This window comes from Manacus candei, unplaced genomic scaffold (genome assembly GCF_025592945.1).
Source record: "Manacus candei isolate 608988 ecotype Guabito, Panama unplaced genomic scaffold, ASM2559294v1 h1tg000003l, whole genome shotgun sequence".
Classification (NCBI taxonomy): Eukaryota; Metazoa; Chordata; class Aves; order Passeriformes; family Pipridae; genus Manacus; species Manacus candei.
In genome coordinates, this window is record NW_026138051.1 from 11219000 (window position 1) to 11244219 (window position 25220).

The following is a 25220-nucleotide window of genomic DNA, read 5'->3' on the forward strand; positions in this document are numbered from 1 at the left end:
CAGAGCCATGTGCTGTGAGCACACTAACCCTGCAAAGAGAAGCAGAGGAGAAAAATCCCACAATATATGACTTATGTATATTTGACCCTGGCAAATGATCAGCTGCTGGAGGCCTGGAGCATGACAGTTGGTTATCACAAATGTCCTGACACGACACTGCCGGCTTGTTTGAGTGCCCTGCCCTGCCCAGGGCCCTGACAGCTGGCACTGCTCCAATACCACAGAACCTACCAGTGCCATGGTCTGTTGGGTATTTAGAGGTACTTTCTTCATGCCCTCAGCTGCCTTTGCTGGGGGGTTGGATTTCTTCGGCTTGGGGAGAATGAGACCCTACCGAATCCTGTGATTGACAGGAAGACATGGAGGAATGCAAACATTCCCATTTCTTTCCTCCTTCAAGGTGCATAAAGCTGCAGTGGAGGACGGGCCTTCCCTGGTGATGGAGAGGAGCCTGGGCAGCACTTGGCAGAAGAGGAGTGTTCCTGCTGGGCATGGGGAGTCTGTCTGTGGAGGCCCTTCATGGACATGAACACCCGAGGGATGCACATCCCTGTCCTTGGTTCTGGAATGACAGCAGTTACCAGCCCTGTTCCCATGGGCATGGGAATCACAGAATCACAGACTCAGTTAGATTGGAAAAGACCTCTGAGATGATCAAGTCCAACCTATGACCAAACCCCACCGTGTCAACTAGACCAGGGCTCCAAGTGGTCTTTTCTTAACCAGGGACGGTGACTCCACCACCCCCCCGGGCAGCCCATTCCAGTGTCTAATCACCCTTTCTGTGAAGAAATTCTTCCTGATGTCCAACCAAAACCTCCCCTGGCACAGGTTAAGAGTGTGTCCCCTTGTCCTATCGCTGGTTGCCTGGGAGAAGAGCCCGACCCCCATCTGGCTACACCCTCCTGTCAGGGAGTTGTAGGGTCCCCACTGAGTCTCCTCCTCTCCAGGCTGAACACCCCCAGCTCCTTCGGCTGCTCTTCATCACACTTGTGCTCCAGCCCCTTCACCACCTCCATTGCCATTCTCTGGACCCGCTCCAGCACCTCAATGTCCTTCCCGAATTAAGAGGCCCAGAACTGGACACTGCCACCCTCCCATGGTGTCCTGAGAGGACGGGGAACACCCCGACATCGCGGTGTGTGGAGAGGAGGGCCAACTCTGAAGACCCCAGAGAGGGGATGTGGGACGGCGCGGGGAACACCCGCACCCCGCTGGGAAGGGCACAGCCCCGCCGAGGGCCCCGTTCCGGCGAGGGGCTCCCCCTGTCCCGCTCTTCCCCGGGGGCAGCGGGGCGGCCGCACGGCCACGCCGAGGGCGGCGGCTGCACCGCGGCCATGTTGAGGGCGGGGAGCGCGGAGGGCGCGGAGGCGGCGCCGGGGCCGCTGCGGGCGCGGTGCCTCCCGCTCCCCCTGCCCGCCACCACCGCTCCGAGCCGCCTCTGCCGCCGCTGCTCCGAGCCGCCCGCAGCCGCCGCCGGTGGGGCCGCGCTCCATGGCGACCCCCAGCCCCTGCATCGTGGTGAGTGCGGCGGGACGGGCGATGCCGGGCGATGCCGGGGCCGCTGTGCCCCGCCGGCCGACGAGGGGGATCCCGCCTGCCGCCCGGAATGCGGAGATCTGTGAGGGACCGCGGGGGTGCCGCGTCGTGTGGTGTGTCGTGTCCCGTGCTGTCGTGTCGTGTGTCGTCTGTCGCGTCCCTGAGCGCCGCCGCTCCCCGGAGTCACCTTGAGGGCAGCCCCGGCCTCGCTGCCAGCGCCGGGCCCGGGGCTGCCCGTCCCTGCCCTCGCTGCCCCGGGCCGGGCGCGTCCCTTCCCCGCGGGGGCCGCGGGTCCCTCGGGGTGGGATCCTGGGGACTCGGAGCCCGGGGGCGGCGGGCACAGCCGGCACTGGCGCCTCTGGAGCGAAGGTGGATGAACTTCCCCCAGGGCTGCACAACTTCCTATTCCTGTTGCTGTTCGCGGCGTGCGGGAGGCTCCGGTCGGGAGGACCCCACGTGTGTGTGAGCCGGGGCTGCTGCCGGAGGAGCAGCATCCGGGGGATGTTCTTTATATTTTTTTGCGTTACCGCCGCATCTGCTAAGGCGCTTACGTGCTCGTTTTTATTAATCTTTTTAAAGCCGGTGCCGGTGCTGATGAAGTGCGTGCGGTGTCTGGTGGCCGGGAGCTGTGCCGGCCGCGAGGTTGCGACTGTAAATCCCTGCAGTCCATAAAAAAACCCTGATAAAACCTGTAGGAAGGGCCCATTCCCTGTCAGATGCAGAAAGGAAGGTTTAGTAGACATGCTCGATACAACGTTGGTTCTGAACCACAGGAAAATACCATGAGTTTTGGGAGGGACCTGCTTTATTTCTTAAAATAGCAGCCTGCTGTGGTCTGCAGGGACCCAGAGCAGGGACTCCATGCCCGAGCCGTATGTGTGTGTGCAGCTCACACAGGGTCAGTTTTGGATGGGAGTTTGAAATACTAATGAAATTCCCCAGGTAAAATACTCATTAGGGGTTACACAACAAAACCCCATGTAAACAGCTGGCTGATCACTGGCCAGGTAAGTGCTTGCACGGGCACTGAAATAAGATTGAGTCCTGCAAAAGTAGCTGTACCAAAATGGATACTTAAAATGCCCGCCTTGGTGAACTGTCAGTGACAAGCTTCTGTTTTCCTCCTGCAATTCTTTTTCTCGTCCTGGTACTCAGCTGCATAACCAGAGAGTGAAGGAATTAAAAAAACACATTGTCATTTTCAAGCTGCAGCAGGGTTAAGGTTCAGGGAAGGCTCTGCCTGATGTGACAATGTGCCTTGAGCCTCAGCAGTGTTTGGTATCATTATATACATTTACTAATCCCTTGTCCTAATTAACATGCACTTCCCAGTGTTGCAGGCTGTTTGTCCATGTGGAACAGGTTGCTGAAGGCTTTAATTTCAGATTCTGAAAGATCTTGAACCTCCCTGTTTTGGAGATGGTGGTCAGAGAAGACTTGCTTCTCAGCATCATAACTTGCCGTGCTCACGTAGCTGTCTTGTCTTGTCCTGAACACTGGCTCGTGTGTTTTGTTGTGATCGGGTGTTTTGGAGATTTGGAAGGTGTCCATGTCAGAACCTCTGCTTGCTTAATTGCAAATGCAGGTTTTGCATTACATTAGGAAAATCAAAGAGGTTAAAAAGCTCCTTGGTAAATTTTTTAATGGAATATAGAGTTTCATTCAGGTGAAGTACCTTCACTTTCCCGCTCTCCGGTGCAGGAGAATGTTGTGGGACTTGGGCATTGCGTAACAACTCGTGGTATTTCAAGTAACCCTTGTGAGCTGTTAGATTACACTTTGTTTGTGTTCAGTGTGAGTGATGTTTTCAGAGAGGCTGATGAGTGTTGTGGGTTTGATAGTTTTTACTGAATAACGCAGAGTCTCACCACGGACTTTATATAAGGCTCTTTAGAAATCTCACCTTATTTCCTTTTCAGATTGGTGATGATGAGCAAGGCTACGACCTGGATTTGTTCTGCATACCTAAGCATTATGCAGATGATTTGGAAAAAGTCTATATTCCTCATGGGCTCATCATGGACAGGTTTGTTTGACTTCAGACAGTACACTGATTCCATGACGCAGGAATAAACAATCTTCCAGTGATAATTTTGCTGCCTAGTGACTGTCTAAATAGATTACATTTAATTAGAGACTAGAACGTGCAAGTGCTAATTAACTCTCTTTTTTTGGCTTCTGAGAGTTTGTACATTTTCAGTCATGCTATTGTTTGAAAATTGGTCATAATTCTCAAGCAAAATGTTGTGGTAGGTAGCAACCTATGACTTTATTTCCAGTGTTCCTCTGATGTTTTACCTTCTTAAAATGTAATTAGAAGACGTTTGGTTGTACCAGTTGAGTCTGAAAACAATTATAGCCTCCTGAATTTCCATAAGATATTAATAAAAGTAAATTATTAATCTTGTCGTCTTAAACTTCCTCATGTTCATGTGGTAGGTAAATAACATCCTACTTTCTCCTACCTTCTGGGAGAGACGTTATCCTCCACAAATATAAATCTATTGCTTCTGTGGTTACTGAAATCTGTAATGTGCTGTGAAGTTTTATCTTGTGTGATCAGAAATTAGTGCATAAGCCTACGAGGCATTTTTGTTTTATTTTGTGTTTGATAGTTGCTAATTCCCTTTAAGAGAATGAACAACAAATTTGGTGAATTTAAGCCATTTATGAGTGGCACTGGGGGGATCTTCCAGGAGATCTTTTGACTAGGAATGCATCTAGATTTTGCATGGTCCTGTTTGACTAGATACAATGAACATCCCTTTAAAAAAATTTTATTTTTAATTATTGTAAAAACTTTGCACTGGAAGTCCATATAGAGCAAAAAATTGGACAAAATACTTGTCATTAAGGAACTGACATAAAGTTTATAATGGTTGGCTTTCTCTGAGAAACCTGCTGTCAGCTGGCACACAATAAATGCAGACCATGCTTTCTAAAATAAATTGCAAGATAAATTTAGAGACAATGATTGCAGAAAAACAGTGCAGTGTTCTCTTGCTCTGCATTGTTGGTATTGTATTCTGCATTCAGGACAAGTTTCTGGCATTCTGACTTGGCAAATAAACTCTTTAGTTTAAAATTTGAAACTTTTCTTGCTCCTCAGTAAGGGGTGCTGCCTTTGGGTTGTGTTATGCTGCTCTTTGCATGGAAGCTGAACCTGTCTTTGGAAGGAGAAACACACCTTTGTGTCTCATATTTGACAACCAAACAGTTTCAAGGGGTTAAAATTTGCTTTGGCTGAGTGTGAAATATGAAAACAAGGTCCTTTGGCAGCACTATTGTTGGATTAACCTTGAACAGCAAAACTTAGTTGACCAGTAGTGTAAAAGTGACTGAAGTGGTAGACAAATATTTTTGAGCGAACATATGCAGCAAACAAGTTCAATGCCCGTGTTTGCTGCTGTTCACAGTACAAAACACTGCTGCTACGGTAAACAAATGAAATGTTTTGACAGCTCACTCTTCTTTGGTTTTGTTTAGGACGGAGAGACTGGCACGAGAAATTATGAAGGGCATGGGAGGACACCACATTGTGGCACTCTGTGTACTGAAGGGTGGCTATAAATTTTTTGCTGATTTATTAGACTACATCAAAGCCCTGAACAGAAACAGTGACAAATCAATCCCCATGACTGTCGACTTCATTAGGTTGAAGAGTTACTGCGTAAGTATCTGTGCAGTGCTGTGCAATTTTTATCTGTTTGACTAGAAATTAACAGAGGTGATTTAATATTGTTACTTCCAGAATGTGCTAATATTAAACAAATAATCAAGGGAACTAAGAGTCATAGGCTAATTTACTCTTTCTCTACCTTATTATGTAATGCGTTTTCTTTTAGACCTTGGTATCTCCTCAGCCCAGTAAAATCCTTGTAGAGTAGAGAGTCCTTTATTTGTTCATGTCCTTTACTTGTTCACCAATTTCCTTTCAGACCTCTACCCCATCTCTAAAGCTGTGCCTCAAGACTAATACAGAGGATTCTCCTGCAACTTTGATTTAATTCTAGGAATTATGTGGACCAGACCTCATCGTTGAACAGGATGATTTGAAAGCTGCAAAAACTGTTATACCCAAGTTCCCTATCCCATCTTTTGTTTGGCTCAACCAAACAATGAGTCAAAGTAGTTGTATTTAGCCTTGAAGAAATACTAGATACATAAACTTAGAATTATGATTAGTGGCCCCTGAGTGTTGTACCACCTTTTCAAGACTAGGCATCTAGGGTTGCCCTGGGTTTACATTTTTTGGGAGAATCTTTTAATTCTGAACACAACTTTATAGAGAAAGTGAACATTCTGTAAAATGAGGTAACTTGCAAGTTTTATAGAAGGAAGCACAAGGTTGTGTTGTGCAGATCAGAGGAAGAAGCAGATGTATGTCAGCACTGTATGATTCCTGACTTTCTGACAGCCAAGTCTCATGTTTTTGGGATTTCAGAAATTTATGATGTGTTCCCTAAGACCACCTGTAACGTGGAATTAATGACATTTTTTGGTTTTAGTTTAGAGTGTTTCAATACATTGTTTCACAGTTAGTTCTGTATCAGCAACTTGGCATTGAAGTCAGCACTGTGAGTTACTTGTTGCAGTTGTAGAGGAGTGCAGAAAGCATTAGAAAATGGAGATAACTGACTTGGAAACTTATCCTTTGTTTCATTAAACTGTGGAACCCAGAGATGGAGTTATTGTGATCTATTAATGTGTCACAGCAAAGCCCAGAACTGTGTGAGGCTTTGGTCCAGTCTGTGCAGACAAGCAGCCCCAGCTGCCCGAGGCACACACACCACAACCTGTCCAGGGGTTACCTGGAGACCACAGTCATGTTTGCAGAACATGAGGCAGTAATTTAGTTATGTACTTTAACGAGAAGGCAAGGCTGGGCAGAAGGATTTGTGCCAGCCTTTGGTTATATCTCACAAGGCACTTTGTGCTTGTGCACGGTATTAAAGTCAGTTAGAGAGCAGCAGTTTGAGCCTCTTTCCTTCCTTTCCTCCCAAAAGAGGAGGCTCCTGCCACCAGTCTGCTTAACTATGAAGCCCCCACATGCCCATATATTCTGCCTGTAAAAAACACGGAAAACTCTATTACAGGATAATAGGTTAAAGAATAGGAAATGATGGCTCACACCTTCTTTTTTTTGTAACCCTGGGACAGGCAGTTGTATGTATCTTCTTCTTTCCCCAAGGAACACTTCCAATAGCTTACTTAGTTTGTTTAAACAAACAGTGTAAAGACTACACCCTTTCACACTCTCTACTTTCTAACTTGGAAAAAAAATATTGGAGAAATGGTTTGAAACACCTGAAAAAAAGCCTCTGTTAAAAAGCAAGGCTGCCTTTTTACTGGTGTTTCAGGCATGTTTCAGTTTATTTCTTTACTACAACTGCTTTTGTTTACTACCCCCCAGAACTACAGTGCCTTGTTATTAATAGGGGAGTGAGCAACCAAGTAAGTTTTATGGAAATTAAAAGCCTCTTTTTGTAGTAAAAACATGTGGATGAAGAGAGAAGCAGAAAAAGCCAGACGGAAAGTTGTCTAAGTAGAATGTTTTCCTTGAGGTGTTGGCTTCAGGGTTTTTGGTTTTGTCAGCCAATTCTATAAAAGAATGTTTTCTTAGCCTAGATGAGTTAGGAGCTCCTGTTACCTGATGCCTCCACTGCAGTATTTACAAGCACTTCATTTTTGTAGACTCTCTTAGGTGGTTATTAATATCCAATCTTAGGTCCTTTAGAGTGGATAAGAATGTCCTAACATGGACATGTATGTAGCAGCTTGACTGGGTCTTCCATCAGAAATAGTATTGTAATGCTAAATCTGCTCTGTAGTTTTGACCTGTGCTTTACTAGATGGACAGATTTGTGTTTAGTGATGTGAAAGCCATCACAAGCTGTAATGGACAGTTGGAAGTGGAGCTTTCGACTCTCTTGTCACTGTCTCTGGATATGATTACTAGATCATCCTACCTGCCTCTACAGACAGGATAAGAGATGTTAAAAATACCCTGGTCGTGTAAATAAAGCAGCTGAACTTTTGTAATGGTTCTGTAATTGATGTAATTCAGGTTCTATTCTTGTTTCAAATCGATCGTTTAATATTTACAAGCATATGGGGGTTGTGTTGCAATGGGTTTTTGTGTTGCAATGCAAAGTTCATACTGTTCTGCACCCAAAAATAATTTTCTAAGAATACTGACTTGATCAAGCTGTGATTAAACTTTGCTCGTAACTCCAGTTTTCTGAGTCCTTACAGATGAATTTTAATGATCTGGCAAGCTGTTAAGAAATGGAAAGATAGTGTTTGTGAACAGATCCAGCTCTCAGTATTCCTGACAAACAGTTCATTCTGTTTGTGTTACAGGAAGAATGGCTTTTCACCAGTCTACTGCATTTAAACATGGAAATGAGCAAATGTTGCTTATATAGTCATGAAGGGCAGCCAAAAGACAGTGGATGTGTTGTACTGTCACTTGGAAAAATAGGGATTTTCAGTGGAGTACATGGTAAACTCTGGTTAGACTGGTCACAGCAGTATTCTGAAAGGTCTCTGCCAACCAAGCCTTATAGCAGATGCTGTAAGGAACTTAAAATGCCTTTTTAAAAGGTGATCTTGGAGTCACTTGAGTCAGGAGTTATGATCTTGTAAAGCATTATTGTTTTCCAGCAGTGACAACAGGGAGGCAGTGAAAACAGATCTAAACACTAAAACTCTTATGTGTTAAACCACAAAGCATTAAAGTCTTACCAGTACTGAACTGGGAAATAAGGCTCCTGAAGATAACTAAAACATTGCTTAATTATTAAACAAGGATCTTGCCAGTGGAAATCTGGTTACAACTGGTGTCAGAAATCTTTAACTGTTTTTTCACCCTTTCATTGCTCAGGAACTCAGCACCTGCATAGGCATTTAATATGACCCGTGAGACACTGTCAAGGTTTAAAGTCATTTGAGTGACTTTAATAAACTGCAAAGATTTGTGAAGCACTTCTAGCAGCTGTTTTTATCTTTCCTGTGTAACAGTTCATTTACGTTTTTTTCACAGTTTAGTTTTGCTGAAGCAAAATGCTCTGTTGTAGTGATGGTGTACTTGTGTTGCTGTTCCATTGCTATAAGAAGTAATTTGATCTGTTACCAATATTTGCTGTAAACTAGGCAAGCATAAGCTTTTCTGACTATTTTTGCAGCTTATAGTTCTCAATAGTAATCTGTGTCTTGTTTGCTGGCTATTCTTCTTATGATTGCTTATTCTTATTCAGAGTAAGCCTTTCTAAGGCATTAAAGTTTAAAATGTAAATTACCAGCTATATGGCAGCATGCAGCTTGGAAAACAAACTGCTTTTTGTCCTCTTTCCATATCTGTAGGGAATGCATAGCAAATCCTAGCTTTTTAGATACATATGTATATATAATGGTCACAGATGAGAGATGGTGCCTGCACTGATGCAAATCTCTTGTCAAACAGTCTTTAATCTGAAATACCATCTTTGAAGTTGATCACTTGTAATTTCTTAGTTAATAAAGAGATGCTGTTTTTGAAAGCATTAACATTCACTGGTTATGTGCTTTGCAATTTTGACATTTGCTGCAAGAAAAAAATTAGTTTGACATTTACTGCAAGGAAATAATTAGTTTTATTCTGGTAATGGTAATGCTCACCCTTCTCTTTCTTAGAATGATCAGTCAACTGGAGATATCAAAGTCATTGGGGGAGATGACCTCTCAACCTTGACCGGAAAGGTATGACCCTTTGTATGTTTAAAAGCAAGTAAACAAACAAACCACTAAAGAACCCACATACCTGCATGATTTTAAGGCTGCTCTTTTAGTATGTGAAGATTATAGGTTTAAAAAATGGAAATGTTTCCTTTAAATATTCACCACTGTGTACTCGGAGAGTGGATAAGCCCCATCAAAGCCATCAGTTTAGTCTGAACTTAAAAAATCCTCTGTTCGCTGTCTTTGGTATCAGCAAAGTCTTAGATTTGTTTTTCTGCAATGCCTGAGAAGAATCTTGTGTAGGCTGTTGTCTACAAACTACCTTTGAAAGAGACTGGTGTTATTTATTTGCCATATCGGTGTTCCAGTGAAGTAGTGGTAGTTCCTGTGACAGGCAGTGACAAGAGAAGGAAATGGGAGAATGTAAATTGGGAATCTACTTTTCTCCAGTGATTCAATGGAGATCATTGAGCCAGATGTCAGGGGTTAAAGCATCAGTGCCTCCTGCTCTGTCAGAACACAGCACTTTCCCCTTCTCTTTACACATGTGATCTTTAAGACATGTATGTCTCAGTTCAGTGTAAAGGATGCAGGTATGACAGAACTGTACGTGTCTGTGTAGTAGGACACTCTTTGCTTCAGAAGAATATGACTTGTGTAGACTCTGTTTTGATCTCTTTTGCATATATCTGGAATTTTCAAAGTCTGAATAATGTAAAGACCACTTTGTACTCAGTGGGAGCTGTTGAAGAGAATCTCAGGTAATTGTTATTAAAGCATCACAAATGTTGACTACAAAGAATTTGCTGCTACAAATTGTGTAAATATATGTATATAAACATACATAAATAGTGCTACAAATATTTAACTGCATTGAAAATTAACAGGTTATAGAGATTAATAAGAAATTGTATGTTGTCTAGATATTAATGGACTTTTCCTTTTCTTTTTTTCTTTTTCTTCCTACCAGAATGTTTTGATTGTAGAAGTAAGTATTATGTTTCACTTTGCAGTTCTAATGTGTCAGTGGTTAAAGAGTTCTATTAGAAGTTGTTTTCTAAGCCAGAAGACCTACAGTTTCTGGCTTCAAGTCTTCCAGCTTCTGATTTCAGGCCTGAATTTTGCAAGTGGTCTCTGACTTTGAACTAAGCCATGTTTTGAATTCTCAAATTGCGTTCAAGTGCTATATTTAACAAGGAAAATAACCATTTAAAGCTGTTTGCATTTGCTTTCAGTTTTCTGGGATTTTGTCAATTCTAAAATGTCTTTTGTTCCCCCCTTTTTTTCTTTTAAAAAGTAGCCTGAACAAACCAATATGAAATTTATTATTGGCCTGGGTTTATCATAGCAAGCTATGAAACTAAACTGCAGAGGTAGAAAGAGGTTCCTGGTATGAGTATCCTAAAATATGCGAAAAACAGATCTCAGCCCAGTGTCTCTGTGTGTCATTTATTTAGCAAGTAGTGACATTGAGAACACTAATTCTTAATGAGCATTTTGTAGTTGCTAAATTCCCATTCCTCTGTCTCATCATGGTTCCAGGTACAGTATAGCCCAGTTTGATTGCCTAGCAGGTATTATTGTTTAATTCTTGCTTTCATACCTCTTTCTTGATGAACAGCGTTGCTCATGTTCAGCCAATATCACTTTCCTTGAGTACAATTGACAGTTTCAGGGTAGGGAAGCAGCAGCAGTAGACAGGAGAAGTGGATGTGCAATCTAATAGTGTGTTAAGTCTCCAAATAATGGAAATGGCATGTTTGTAAGGAAAGAAACAGCTATGGCAACTGATTCAGCAGCCAAAGGGAAGGATGTTTCTTCTCGTCAAATGTGGCTTTTATGTATTATTTTCCTAATTTGAGAAGGTTATATTATTCCACAGGAAGCACATTCAGTTCCAAAACTCCTACCAAAATAGTATGATACAGCAGTCATTGTGTGACCAGTGGTGTCCTTTGAAGTACATTTGGCTTCAGATAGGCAGATATGTTTAATTAGGTATCTACTCCATTTCAGATGAATGTAAGCCCCAGATTAGGTTAGTTTATCATTTGTTCAGTGAATCATCTATCCAATGACTCGTCTTATGCACTGTCAAATATGAACCCTTTTATCAATCACCATTTTAACTGTCAAACAATAAAAATGCACGTTTATTGTGGGTTTAATGTCTTGTGCACCAGAGCACAAGGCTTTTCTCTACTGCATCCCTTTAATGTCAAAAAAAATCTGTACAAAATAGAACTTCACCTCCAATAAACAGCTAATCATAAAACACAAAATCAGTAATAAGTTCTGTTTTTCCCTTGGATTTTGGAAGTAGCTACTTCTGTTTATTTACCAACTTTGATTTTTATCTATATGCATGTATGTCTTTAAGTTCTCTTGAGTTTATAACCATGATTAAAAGCATTAAGTGGTAATGGTATTGCTGATGAATGCTCTGTTGAATTTGTTGTTTGATTTTTGTTTTAATTGGGAGTCATAGGAAAATAAGCTGAAATCAGGATATTGCTGCTTCTGTGCTATCTGCCTCCTTCACTTCAAATAGACTTTATTTCAGGCCAGGGTAAGGACTGTGCCCCTGAAGATCCTATGATTGTTTCAGTCCAAATGATAAATCTACTTCTGATGCCTCAGTTATAAGACATATATTATTTTTTTCTGCTTATATGTGCAGTAGATGGGATTAAAATGGTGCGTGATTAAAATTTTAGTGTGTTTTAGACTTTAGAACTGCACCCAGATATTCCCAGTGCAATTTTCCCAGCTATTTCTTGAATCTGTAATGTGCATTACATTCCTCCAATTGCAATAATGGGTTGTTCTGCCTGTTTTCCCTTCTTGCTTTTCTTTCTGTTGGATACATCTGTCTGTAACTGAGCTCAACAGCAAGACTAATCTTACTTGTACCATACTCAAATTAAACTTCGTCTCATGGCTGCAAGGACCACAAGCCATAAAATCTCCAGAAGGAGCCAAGAAGGTCATTGCAGTAACTGCTGGTTCAGCAACTGCTTTCAAAGCCACAGTTATCCACAGCAATTAAGAACTCCTGTTATTAATAACTCTCGTGTGTTATTAATTAATAACTCCTGTGTGTGATCACGTTACTCAGTGTGGTTGCATAAGCACGGCAGGGGTTACGTGTCACCTATATTTGGCTGCAGGCATTTTTATGGGCATTTTTACAAACAGTAGTTTGCCATATTTTCATGCTCCTGTGAATGAGCAATTCCTGTGGTAGAAACTTGAAAATGCTACTCTGATGTGTTTAATATTCTGTCTGACATGAGTTTTTTATTTTCAGGATATAATTGATACCGGTAAAACAATGAAAACGTTGCTGTCTCTACTTAAGCAGTACAATCCAAAGATGGTGAAAGTAGCCAGGTAAATTCTTAATGATTATTTGTGCTGTTTTTCACCTTAAGAAGGTCACACAGTGTAAAAAAAAAACCAAACCAACAAACAAAACCAAATGTAGAATACATTTCCATGGAAGAGAAAAACAGGAGGAAACATTCCTGCAGCAGTCATATATGATGCAATCTGTTGAAGTTTAGTACTAAATTAAACTCCAAAACCACTTTTGCTTGTTATGAGAACATGCATTTGTTAGGGATGCTGGAAACACTGTTCTTCTCAGTCTTATTGCTGGAAGAATTTCAGTACTTCGGAAGGGGATAGCTTGTGCATGCCTGGGACATCTCTTACCTGATCACATTATGGTAAGGTTTGTGGTGTTTTACCACTGAATCCAAGTTTAGAAGTAGCTAGAAGAATTTCAGAATTTTGAGCTTAAGAGAAATACCCTCTGAAGTTGATAGAGGCATTTTCAACACAAATTTAGTTCATAAATGTAGACTTTTACTGGAGAGGACAATAAAAATAATTAGTGGTTGTCACTTACCTGTATATAACATCTCTCCAAAGCTGTTTGTTTCTGCTGGCACTATCTGCAACTTCACTATATTTGTGCAGTGAAGACCTTTTTTTAGTTTGCCTTCTTTATTGTAGAATTAAATTAGTTTGCACACTAATATTAATGTTTGTGCAGAGGGCATAGTGCAGCTGAGCTTTGGAGGTCATTCTGTGAGAGTCAGCCAGCCATATGCTCTTCTGGGCTTTTCTACTTAGTCACACCTTTATTTAGTTAGTTTTCAAAACATTTCATAATTAAATAACTTGCAGCCAACAAGAAATATTGAGGATAACATTATATTATTAACCAATATCAACATTCCTCCTACTTCTTTTTCAATTGCATCTGTTGCGCTGCTGTGCTGTGGTTGTGTATTTTCCAATAAAAGCGTAATGATTGCTGGGGATTGGAGATAAAGCAGGGCTGGGTGTAATATCTAATCACTTGTGTTGCCATAACAATGTCAAAGCAGTTGTTAGATGTGTGAGAACAGCTCTTCTTGCTGATAATCTGGGGGTGACCTGCTGAAGGTGAGGCTGTTGAGGATTTCTCCCTGGCCAGATTATAAATATCTGTCACTGAAAAGTGTCACAACACAACAGTGTAAATCATAAATATAATACAAATGAGCAAAGACCAGTTTCCTGTTGTTTAAACCTGTTGCAGTAATTTGGGTCTACCAAAGACCTGAGGAGGTAAACCTGATCATTCTAGATAGTCTTAGTTCTTAGTTACTTCACTTGCCTCTCTTCTATTTCTTTTCCTCTTTGTTAGTTTTTTTTGTTTGTTTTTTGGTGGTGGTGATTGTCGGTTTTTTTAAAATTTTTTTATTTTCTTTTTCTCAGACAGTTAAGGAGTTGTAGCAGGGAGATGTGAATTAGTGCTAATATGACTTGGGGGTTTCTCTGATCAATTCTTACACCAATTCTCGAAAGTTAAGTTTCCCAATTGGAAGTTCCAGCAACCGTCTGAAATCGAGACTGGAACTCTGGCAAATGAAGCCCCACCTTCAGGGGTGACCCAGGAGGGAAGGAGGTCTGTGCTCAATGCACAGAGTTATGCTGATCTCTGCATTTACATTCAGCCATCAACCACCCTTTCTTTTGCTCCCAAAGTCTCTGTACCCCAGACAAGTGTCAGGCCTGTGGGATTGTCTTCTAAGGTAGAAATGCTGAACTGAATAAGGAGGGAATCCAACTATGCTACAGTGCCCCCTGCTCTGTATCTCCCTGCTCTTTATAACCTCTGACTGTTAATTCTGAAAAGTGGAGCAGGTTTGTATCTCCTGATCATCAGAACCCATTACATTTTCTTTATGGGGATAATTAGTGCTTCCAGTGAAAAACAGTTCGGGGCAAGTTGCGCGAGTGCACCTGAAGTTCCTAACACACAGAGAAAACCCCATGAAATCACTTTTCACTATGGAAATGCATCCAGATCAGTATCTCCAAGCCTTTTTCTTGCAGACCCGCTGTTGTCCTTTAGGCTGTAAATCATTCATGATTCTAGGAAGCTGTGATTTTGTCATTATGATCATCTGTGCCTGCAAATAAAATAATAGTTTAATATATGTGTGGTTATCCTGTCAGTTATGCACATTTAGGTCTACTTCAGCTTGTCTGTCATCAAAACAGTATAATATATTTGTACCTGGTGCTTTTCCATGTTTCAGTTTTACATTGGTTTTATTTGACAGTTTGTTGGTAAAAAGAACTCCCCGAAGTGTTGGATATCGACCAGACTGTAAGTGACTTTTTGACAACTGTTATTCATTTTTATAAGCATGTCAGTGTATTGACAAAGTGCAAGAATATTCCAAATAAGTTTTCACTAATGATTCTTGATAGATTTTGCTTTTATTTAGGGAATTTAAATATTTGGAATGTATTTTGATGGAGTTCATCAGGATTTGTATCATTTTACTATATCGAAAACCAAACTTCAATATTTTTGGTCTAGATTACATGCTTTTCACGTGCAAATTCTCCCAGCTTGCATGTAGTCAAATGCTTTGGTCAGCAGAATCTGTTGGATTTGGTCAGCAGAATCTGCTGGATTCACCTTTTGACACATTTGGGAGTGATTTGGGTGCCTAAACGTAGCCACTTCATGCTATTGGGATGTCCCCAGGAATGTAGGAAAACCACACGGGGTAGCAGGTCTGATAAAAGTTAAGGCTGGTTATGTCTGGGCATCTGAATTACTCCCTTCTTGTATTTTCCTGTCTGTCCCAAGACCATTAAGGAAGGAATAGTGTCCGCGGCAGACAATGGTAAGAGAGTGACAGCTCCTCCTGCCTTGGGAAGGGCTGTGTGCTTTAAGCCTGTTCCAGAGGCTAAATTCCTGTTAGTCTGGACCATGGACTTTCACTATAGAGGTGGAGTGAATTTAGCAGCAGAATCACATCCTCTTCCTCCTCCTTTCTGAGGTTGCATATTATTTTAAAACTGAAGTTTTTTCGATCCCTTAAAGCTTCATTGAGGTGTTCCCTTCAGTCAAGGAAGCCCCTCATTCCTGAGATCTCATTATAGGCTTAGCTGGGCTAATGGAGCCTTTGGAGCATCTTGCAGCAGATGACTTGTTTTGCCATCTGTCCATAGAAACAACCTGTCCAGAGCAGGACACATGAGCTCCGAAGGAAGAGACAACAATGGCTGGGCCTGCATTTTATCCCTGTATTGTGAGGCCAAGTAAATGCTAAATGTCACCTTAATTTAGGAAAGACTCAGGAGTCTTTCATTTTGGCATGTGGGGAGAAAGCCATTTGGAAGTTTTATATTGTATATAATTTAATTTTGGTAATTTTATAGTGTGTGTGGGCAGGTTGGACTGAGACTGCCTGACCACTGATGAACTGTCCTGCTAGAGCTGTTCAGACAATCTATGGAAGAGCTGATGTTCTCTTTTTAGGCAGCTTCTCTGGGAGATAAAAATCACAACCAAACCCAAAAAAACCCAAACCAACCCACATTCCTGAGACCTGCAAATGACCCTTCCTGCAGCCCTGCCTAGGGTGCAGGTCCAGCTCCCAGAGGTGCTGCCTTTTGAACTGTGCTGTGAGGGGGACTTGTGCTGTGCTCACCAGTTCACTCCTGCTGCACTGGCATGTCAAACGTGTAGGAAGTGCCAGGAAGCATTGGCACTTTTTGTATGTATTTACAAAGTTAGAGGAAATTTTAAAGGAATTTTATACTCATAATATTCTGTCTATAGATTTAAGAGTTTCCATTCGTTTCTTACATACTAGTAGCCTGCAGTTGTGTGGGGACAAATAAATACAGCTATTTAATTTCTTTTAGTTTGCTAAATCAACAAAGTAAGTTAAAATTCTAAAATAGGTGGAATATGAATCTGAGGGTACTTGAGTGGAAGAAATGAGTTACAATGCTGACATATCTATAAAATTCCAGATTGTCTCTGTAAAAGGCTCTAGTGAACTCTAGGAAGTTCCTTTCTAACACACTGGTGACTTATGGTCTTTTTCAGTTGTTGGATTTGAAGTGCCAGACAAGTTTGTTGTGGGATACGCCCTAGATTACAATGAATACTTTAGAGATTTGAACGTAAGTAATTTTTCCCGTATGTTTTTGTCCATTTAAAACTAGGGAGGAGGAAGGAAGGGAAATCTCCTCACATCACTCTCCCTCCTCTGTAAATCATGCCTCATGTTCCAGTCTGTTCCATTGGTGACTCAACAATGGGAGCAAGTCCTGGAGCAGCAGGACAGTGTTTGGAGCCCTTATGAAACTGAAATTTATTTTGCTGCATGCACGATGGGGGCTGCACATCTGCCAGCTTGGAAATAATGTGAAGTTCATGTGAAGTTTCTTGTCTTACCAGACGTCTACAACAAATAAGTGCATTTGCTTAGTTATGTAAGAGGTAAAGAAGAGAGATCTGAGAAGAAGTTAAGAAGGGCTCACTTTTTGTTGTAAGTCATTAATTCTTTATCTGGGTCTCGCCAGACCCAGAAGACATTGGGTGGGACAATTAGAGGGAGGAGAAAGAAGGCAATGTTGAGATTTTTTGGACCAAAAAAGGGCTTAAGTTTTTCTGCATAAACAGTATCACAAAATCCTTTTGTACGGAAATGTGTACAGCACACTTGTATTGTTTTCGGGAGCTTGCTATCGATGTCAAATGTTGGTCTCTTATGTTACTATTCTAACAGGAGCTTTTTATTTTGTTTTGTTCTAGCATATCTGTGTGATCAGCGAGACAGGGAAGCAGAAGTACAAAGCATGAAAGCAGAGTTCAAGTGCTGTGACAACAGAGCTTTGAAATGTTTTGTTTACTGAGTCCTATCTTTCACAGGCTTCAGCTCTGGCACACCAGCTACACTTGTAGAATGCCCCAACCCCATTGCTATATGCTTACTATAATTTATTGCATGTACAATATAAGAGCTCGTCTTGTTCATTTATATTTTAGAAATGTAAACAACTAGTGCAGTTCTGCACTCCTTATTTTGATTTGCACTATGACTCTACCGACTATCGCTGCCCCTGGTTGGGTTGTGCTGTTTGTGAGCTCCAGAGTCTAACTCTTGCAGTGGTAAATTGCTTAAACCTCATCAACCCAGAACTGAAATAGTTCAAGTACTGTAAATGTAAAACATTTTATGATAGGGAAGTCTATTAGTAATATTTTTAAAATCTGTAATTTAAGTTTTATATTTTAATGCACAGATGTGATTGTGATTAATGGATAGTTGCACCTTTGGGTGTTATAAAGCATGAGGAACAGCCAGTTACAGTATCTGTAATCTCCAAGGAGCTCATTCAAATCTCCGGGAGTTGCCTTATTGCTGTAAAGGAAGTCTGCGTGGAAAAAATGTCTTTTTCCTTTTTTTCTTTTTTTTTAAAAAGATGGAATGACAAAACAGAATGTTTAAAATCTAGTTTTAGTTGAGTTGCCTATTTCTGTTAGATTTTTTTTCTTTAAAAATATCCATCAGTCTGTGGAATTGCCTTTTAAATTTAAACAATTTTAATATATTTGTGGAAAAAAAAAAGTATTGTAATGTTTACTTTACAAGATCTACAAAGCAAAATTCTTTAAATAAAGGCTGTCTCTTTAAAATAAGCCCCACACATCTATCCCACTCATTCTGTATATTAAAGTGCTCTTGAAATTTCCTTCTCAGTAATATTGCCCATAAGTGTTTGTGACAGTGGAGGCAGACTCAACATTTGTTACCTTTGTAGAGCTTCTGGTTAACATAATCCTGTCTATGATAGAGATGATAAAGTGCTGAGGGAAGATATTGAAACAGTTGCATATTTTCTAATCAAACTAGATTTCAGAGAATATGGTTTAAGCACTGATCTTTGTTCTGTCTTGGCAAAAATGAAGAGTGGAGGTTCCATGTTCATTAAACATATCCATGTGGAAAAAAAAAAACAACAAACCACAACCATTTTGTAAGTAATCATTTTGGTTTGTTTCACCAACACTTCTGTTTGTGTGGAGTTCAGTTCTGGCCTCGGCAGCCCAGCTCACACCTGTATTTGTGCCGTGCTTTTTGGGTCTCGTTCTTCTGCACGTGGATTCTCCCACCATATCCTCGGATTTAACGCTGCTCAGTGCTTACACACAACAGAGTTTTTGAAAGATTCTGTTTTGAAAGATTTTTCTGTGGTTTCGGCGTTTGAGTCTTTCCCAAGTGCTTCACACTGTTGCCCATCCATGGCCTGCTCAGGTACAGCTGCAGTAGTTAATAGCAGACCTAAAATATGAATTCACACACTGTCATCCACATCAAATGACCACATTGTATGAGAGATCTATTTGTAAGTCAGAATTCTCATTACAAGTGTTAGAACGCTGGTCATGATTATACTGTACTTTTGCAATGTTTTGGGTAATGTTCCAAAGAGCTTTTATCTCAATGCACTACAGAGTCTGATTGTATTTCTCAACGTTTGTGTATCTGCCTTTTCAAGAGCCTGTGACTTGTTGCAAAAATGTGCAATGCATCTCCAAGAAGAGGAAACACAAAAGCAATGCGAGAAAATATAAACCCACTTGAAAATTATTGTATCTACTCAAGTTTTCATTAGTTCTGGTTGAACTTAAGGTCTAATCTTAAAAAACAGTGTTTTCTTCAACCTTAGTAATTCCCACTTCACAATGTGTTTTAAAATAACTTCCTGGCATCTAGAGAGTATATACTAGGTGGCTTAAAAGTATGTATTTACACATGAAAACAAGGAGTATTGATGATGTTCAATATTTTTTAGGACTTAACTCTTCAATTAGTTGCTCCTGAAATGTTTTCCTATCATGGTTAAGATGGTTATTTACATGCTGTAAATAACAGCATGTAAAGGGAAGGGAGGAGAGTTTGAATTAGTCATAACAAGGGGTTTATCTTTCGAACCATAGCTGGAGTGGGGAAATTCCTGGTCTGTTGGGAGTAGGGGATGGAACTGCATGGACTGTGTGGTCACAGAAGAGGTTTGGGAAGATACTCTTGAGCCACACTGACCCTGGGGGCGATGCTGCAGGAGCCCAGGTCTGCCCTCTAACAAACCTCACCTGTGTCTGATGGAAAAGGGCAATATTAAAAAAAAAAAAAAAAAAATCTTACATTTCAACTTTTGGGGAACAGGCACTGTTTCACTTCCTTCACACAGGTGTTTGTCAGATGTTGTTCTCTATGAAAATTATTCAGAGAAAAAGTTACCCACTCCACCCTTCTAGAACAGTTCTAACTAATGTAGCCTTTCACAGCACCTGTGTGTGCGCTACAGGGAGATAAATCCTCAGGTGAAAAGAGTTGAAAACATAATTGTTACTTTTATTCAGTCATTTTGGTTAAAAGACTAGGGGTTTAGTAACACCTTTGCAAGTTAAATGTCAGCTTTATACAACCCAGACATATAATGTTAAAGCATTAGGAAAGCACAGAGGAATATCTTGTATTTGAACATTTATGTGGCATTTGAAATTCATTATAGTTCCACATTTTATGAATCACAAATGTATGCTGAAAAAATAATTCTGACTATTTATAGGCTTTGCCATACCATCTCTGCCTGTGACATCTGGCATTTCTGTACATTTTGGTAACTCTCGCCTGCCACAGACAGATGTGATGAAAAATCTTTCTGTGAACTGAGCTGGCAGTTCACTTGTTTTTGGGTGTTTTTTTTGGCAGTTCTGGTTTTGAAAATTGAGGCAAATAAGCATCCTTGAGCTGCCTTGTAATTGTATATCCTGACTGATTAAATGTTGGTGGTGTTTCATTGTCTGTTATGCTCTGCAAATCCTGTCAAGCGTGCACTAATCCAGCAGTGAGGAGCTGACACTGCTTACGGGGAGCTGGTTACAACTCATTAAAGGACTGTCTGCTGTGCCTGACTGCCTTTAGTTCCCCTGCAGGTTGCACCTTGCAAGATCAGATCTTGGCTGCAAGCACCTTTATAAGCTGAGACATCACAGTAGTCTATTTTTTTGTTCTTTCTCTTTCTTTCTTTCTTTTTTTTTTTCTTTTGGTATTGTTTAATGACTTTAAATGAATTTAATTTCCCAAGTGGATGTAGTTTGATGGGGAAGTCGCTTCCCAGCTCTGTAGAGATGCCAGTACCCAGTGAGCTCATGTCACTGCAGGCACCAAGGTAAAGAGGGTAGAAAAGCACAAAGACTGAACATGATCTAAGAGCTGGCCGTGAGGGTTTTCATCCCTAGGGGAGCTGAGGAAGGGATCAGGATAGCAACTGCCAGGGGATAAAAGGCTGGTGCAAAGGTGTTTGTTGGGGATACATTTGAATGACACATCTGCTCCAGGCTGTGCTGCTCCACTAAAACAACTGGTGAATGGAAACTTCGTCTTGGAAGGTGGAAATCTCTGTGGAACCAGGTAGGAGAGACAGGCTTGTGATGGTGAGTAAATCAAGCTGCAGGTGGATGAACCTGTTCCAGTAAGAGGCTGGTGTTTATCTAACAGGTGTTTATTAGTGGCATCTTTGGTTTTCCCCCACTACAACCAGAAAGGGAACAAACTCTCATGTGTCTTCTGCATATCTCCAAGTTGCCTGTGGCAAATTGAGGTGCTGGCATTAGGGGTGTGGGGGGGGTGGTCCCAGACAGTCTGTGCCCTGCTACAGATAGTGATTCCTCACCCTGGCCCTTCACAAAAACAGTCAGGAAGATACTCCAGTAGAGACTGTCTGCATGTATAAATAAGGAGCCAGCTACTAAATAAGGAACCAGCTATTTCCAACTCCAGTCCCTGTTAGGTGGCTTCTTGGAGCTGGGTAGCTCATCCATGCCCACTTTACGATCCTGAGATCTCAGGAGCACCAGCAGGAATGCCACTGGATTGCTTTTGGAAGAGGCCTAGACAAAAACTTACATCTCCCACAATATTTTGCTATTTATGGCAGCGAAATCACCCTATTTAGTTCACCTGTTCCAACCCTGCCACTGGAAACCCCTTGTCTCCCCATTGGTTCTGCATGGGAGAGTGTGTGGATGGTGGGGTGGGGCTGGATTTGCTCCTGGAGCCCTCGATGTGCCACTGTGAGCTCGGCAGTGCAGCCTGAGGGGCAGAGCTGGCTTGAGCACGGGCGTTGGCTTGGCTGTCCTGCATTTCGGAGAGTGAGTAAATCCCTCTGGGAACAGACTGTCTGGTTATCGATGAAACACATTGCCTTTCCTGTGCTTTCTCCTGGACAACCTGTGGGCCCGGGAAGTGCCAGAGCAGTGATGCCGATGCTGATGCTTCACTTGCCTGTTTTCCATCTGAGGAACTGGGACGTGACTAAGCCAGCCCTCAGGCAGGGAGGAGGGGGGTGTGTGTATGTGCGAGTTTCTAAATGTTCGTTGCAGTGCCTTTATCAGGTCTTTGCTCCTCAATTTCTCTTCGTGACAATTTTTTCTCTTGCATTCACAAAACGGAAAGTACCCTGTAGCAATCAGAAAATACAAAAAGTATGGGGTAGAAATATCCTTTGTGGTGTAAGCTCCTTACACTTGCAATTAGAAAACCACCCTGTGCTTTCTAGTACAGCATAACCACAACTACCCCTTGGCTGAGCTGCATTTTCCACACACCCCAGTCCCTTCACAGCCATCAGACCTTACCTGGCAGATGTGCACACTCAAATAATTTCTTTTCAGTATGAGGGAAAGGCTGTATTCTCTCACAGACCATATGGCATGAGAACTCACTCTGGATAGTTTATAAATGAATATATGCTCTACTTGAGTCATAGTTTGAGTAACCTTCAATATCCTGTTACAGCACACAAGGATGGGTTTACGTGAGAAATTGCTTAGAGCAATGTCTTACACTTTGCTTCAGAAATGAAAACACTTGAATTTCTATTTTTCTTCCATTTGGTGAGTTTGTTGCCAGGAACCACGTGTCATCAGGGCACCAGTGCTATTGTTTGCACTGGTCATCACTGTCACTTTAGCAAACCCTCAGTGGCTTCTACTTTGCCAAGTGGGTGATACCTGTCATGTCTAATTTAACCTGAGAAGGTTTTATCCTTCGTGCAGCTCCCCACTGAGGGCAGCTGCACAGCTGGGTACCCAGCTAGAGTCACCTGACTTAGTCAGAATTACCCTTGATAAAAGAGAGCAAGACATATAAAAGGTCTCCAGTGCAAAGGGCAAGACCTGAAGTCATTAACACCAGGCACGGGGAGTTGCTGTTGTGCAAGGCAGTGCACAAACACCTACCAAAGTCAGTCCTGGCTCCTAACACTGGATGTGAGCTGAGGAAAAGCAGATGAGGTGGGTGGGCAAGAAATGCAAGGAAAGCAAGATAATGCTGGATACCACAATGAGCTGCCAACCCTTGCCAAAAATTCTTTCTGCATCAAAGGAGGTGAGCAGGAAAATGCTGAAGGTAGATAAGGTGGCTTTTTGCATTGCTTTTTTAGTGTTTACAGGAATCTGCAACACCTCATTTGGCTCCCACACCACCACCTCTCTAATGGATGTACCTGGTACTGTGAGCAGAGTAACACAACCTCAGCCTCAGTATGTGGGAGAGTTTCGGTCCGGGGGAAATGATAATAAAAAAAAATATTGGCGTAGAAACGTGCGAATTAGAGGCTTGTCTAACGCCTGTCTTCTAAGCCCAGCAGCCACTCAGTGGTGTGATGATGTGCTGCACGTATTTACCTACCACGGGGAACCGCTGCCTTCCAGCTTTATAAAATCACACCGAAAACTACTGAGGAAGCTCAAAGACTTTTCTTCCACAGTGGTCACACGTATTCCTCATGCAGCAGACTTCACATTTAGACAAAAAAAAAAAAAAAATAAAAATCTTGCTTTATCTATACAAACGGAAAAGCCTGCCCAAGCTGCTTTGCATGTGCTGCTGCCCCTCTGCGTGGCTGCCCCGGCAAGGCGTTGCCTGCGGGGGAAGCTGATCAGCCCAGGGATGCTCTGCAAAGGTGTTTGTTGCTTTTTTCCAAGTGGTTTGTGCTCAATTGCAGTAAGGAAGTCAACCTGCGCTCACGTCGGAGGTAAACTTCTATGTTTCAGGCAAAAAAAACCAGATGGGAGCTTCCCCAGCTTCTCAGAGAGAAAAGCGAAGCTGGATGCCTGCCTCGCCCCCGCGCTCTCCCTATTAATAATTGGCAATATCCTGAAATATGTGTGGCAGAGACACTCTTACCATGTCCTGGGAGCCGGCGCTGCCCATCAGACGGACACAGAGCCCCGTCCCGCGCCCTCCGCCCTCGCTCCCGACATCCCCGTGCCCCGGTTATGGAACATCCATCCCCGGCCGGGAGTCACCGGGGACCGCTCCCACAGCCTGTGCTGCTCACCCATTGAAAAGCCACCTCCCTGGGCGCACTTTTCCGTCTCCCCTGGGATCTTATTGGCTTCTTTTAGCCTCTAAATTTTATTCTTGCCCGCTGCTCCGAAAACTCCACAGCGCTTTTACTCTCTACTTACCATCGTTTTGATTCTGGCAGGAGACTGTAGCCTGAGAGCAGTTTTAGCAGGCATCTTTTATCTGTGAACAAGGTGGAAATCTCTTTTTCTAGCTCAGTAAAATCAAACTGACCATAACAGAAAGGGCTAAAAAGAAGAATTAAACCTGATTTTTAACTCTTACACTTCACCTGTAAACGTTAACAACAGAAACCTTCCTAAAAAAAAAAAATCTGATGCAAAATTAATAAAGTATAGAAGTACACAAATAATCACTTTATTGACCAATTTCCCTGTTAATCAAGTAACTCATTAATTTTCCTGAGGGAAGGTAGTAATGTTATATGGCAATTAAGGGCTTGACTTGTAGAAAGTGGGAATGAACCATTTTACAGACACAAATGGAAAAATACCAATGTCTAGCTCAAAATGCATTGGTTGTGTGTCCAAACATTATGACTTTGACCCCTTTGTGGGCAGAGGCTTTTAAAAGCTGCTCCTACCCCCCACACACACACCCCTCTTGCACCTCCCTGTGCCAGAAAGTTTGCTGGCAGTGCCTTTTACCAATCCTTTGCCAGTACTGACACTCACTATGCAGAGCAGAAGCTGTGATTTAAGCTGTAAACCAGCAAGGATTTCCCCCCCCCCCCCCCGCCCAAGAACTATTGACCATGACTTGGTAATGCCCTAAAATAACTGAAAAAATGTTCCAGAATTCACAACCGCCAGTGTTCAACAGGAGGCTGCCAGACTGGGGCTATTAACAAGGCACCTTCATTGGCAGGACAGACAAGCTCATTCCCACCACAAAGGATGAACCTTGACCAGGAAGGGATCATCCCAGCCCTTCCCAGGAGCATCCCTGCCTCCCCAGTGGTCCCTCTATCTATTCCACCAGGGTTGGGAAGCCTCAAGTAGTGTTAAGGAAAACCCTTTCATCTTGGGGCTCATCTGGCTCTGGAGTCACTGCTGCAGTGGGTCTGTGGACAAATTCCCATCAGCTGCTCCAGCCCCCTCCAAACTCTTCCCCCCCCCTGGCCCCAGGTCCCCCCCCAGTCAGGCTGTGCCTGAGCTGGGGTACCCCAACACTGCCTGGGGCAGCTTCAGGGGTACAGAGAATGATCCCTCC

At 42.3% G+C, this 25220-nt stretch overlaps 1 protein-coding gene across 2 annotated transcripts; it reads left to right on the plus strand.

Annotated features, from left to right (window-relative positions):
* The first annotated feature begins 1357 nt into the window (after positions 1 to 1357).
* On the plus strand, positions 1358 to 18332 carry HPRT1 (hypoxanthine phosphoribosyltransferase 1). Of its 2 annotated transcripts, none has more exons than XM_051784907.1 (9): positions 1358 to 1521; positions 3459 to 3565; positions 5026 to 5209; positions 9214 to 9279; positions 10229 to 10246; positions 12569 to 12651; positions 14856 to 14926; positions 16670 to 16746; positions 17381 to 18332. In XM_051784907.1, exons 1-9 carry the CDS (start codon positions 1495 to 1497, stop codon positions 17426 to 17428), a joined length of 681 nt encoding a protein of 226 aa, XP_051640867.1. In that variant the 5' UTR covers positions 1358 to 1494; the 3' UTR covers positions 17429 to 18332. The 2 variants fall into 2 exon arrangements, with proteins under 2 accessions (XP_051640867.1, XP_051640877.1); XM_051784917.1 differs by having other exon boundaries at positions 1359 to 1521; positions 14880 to 14926.
* Positions 18333 to 25220: the final 6888 nt, after the last annotated feature.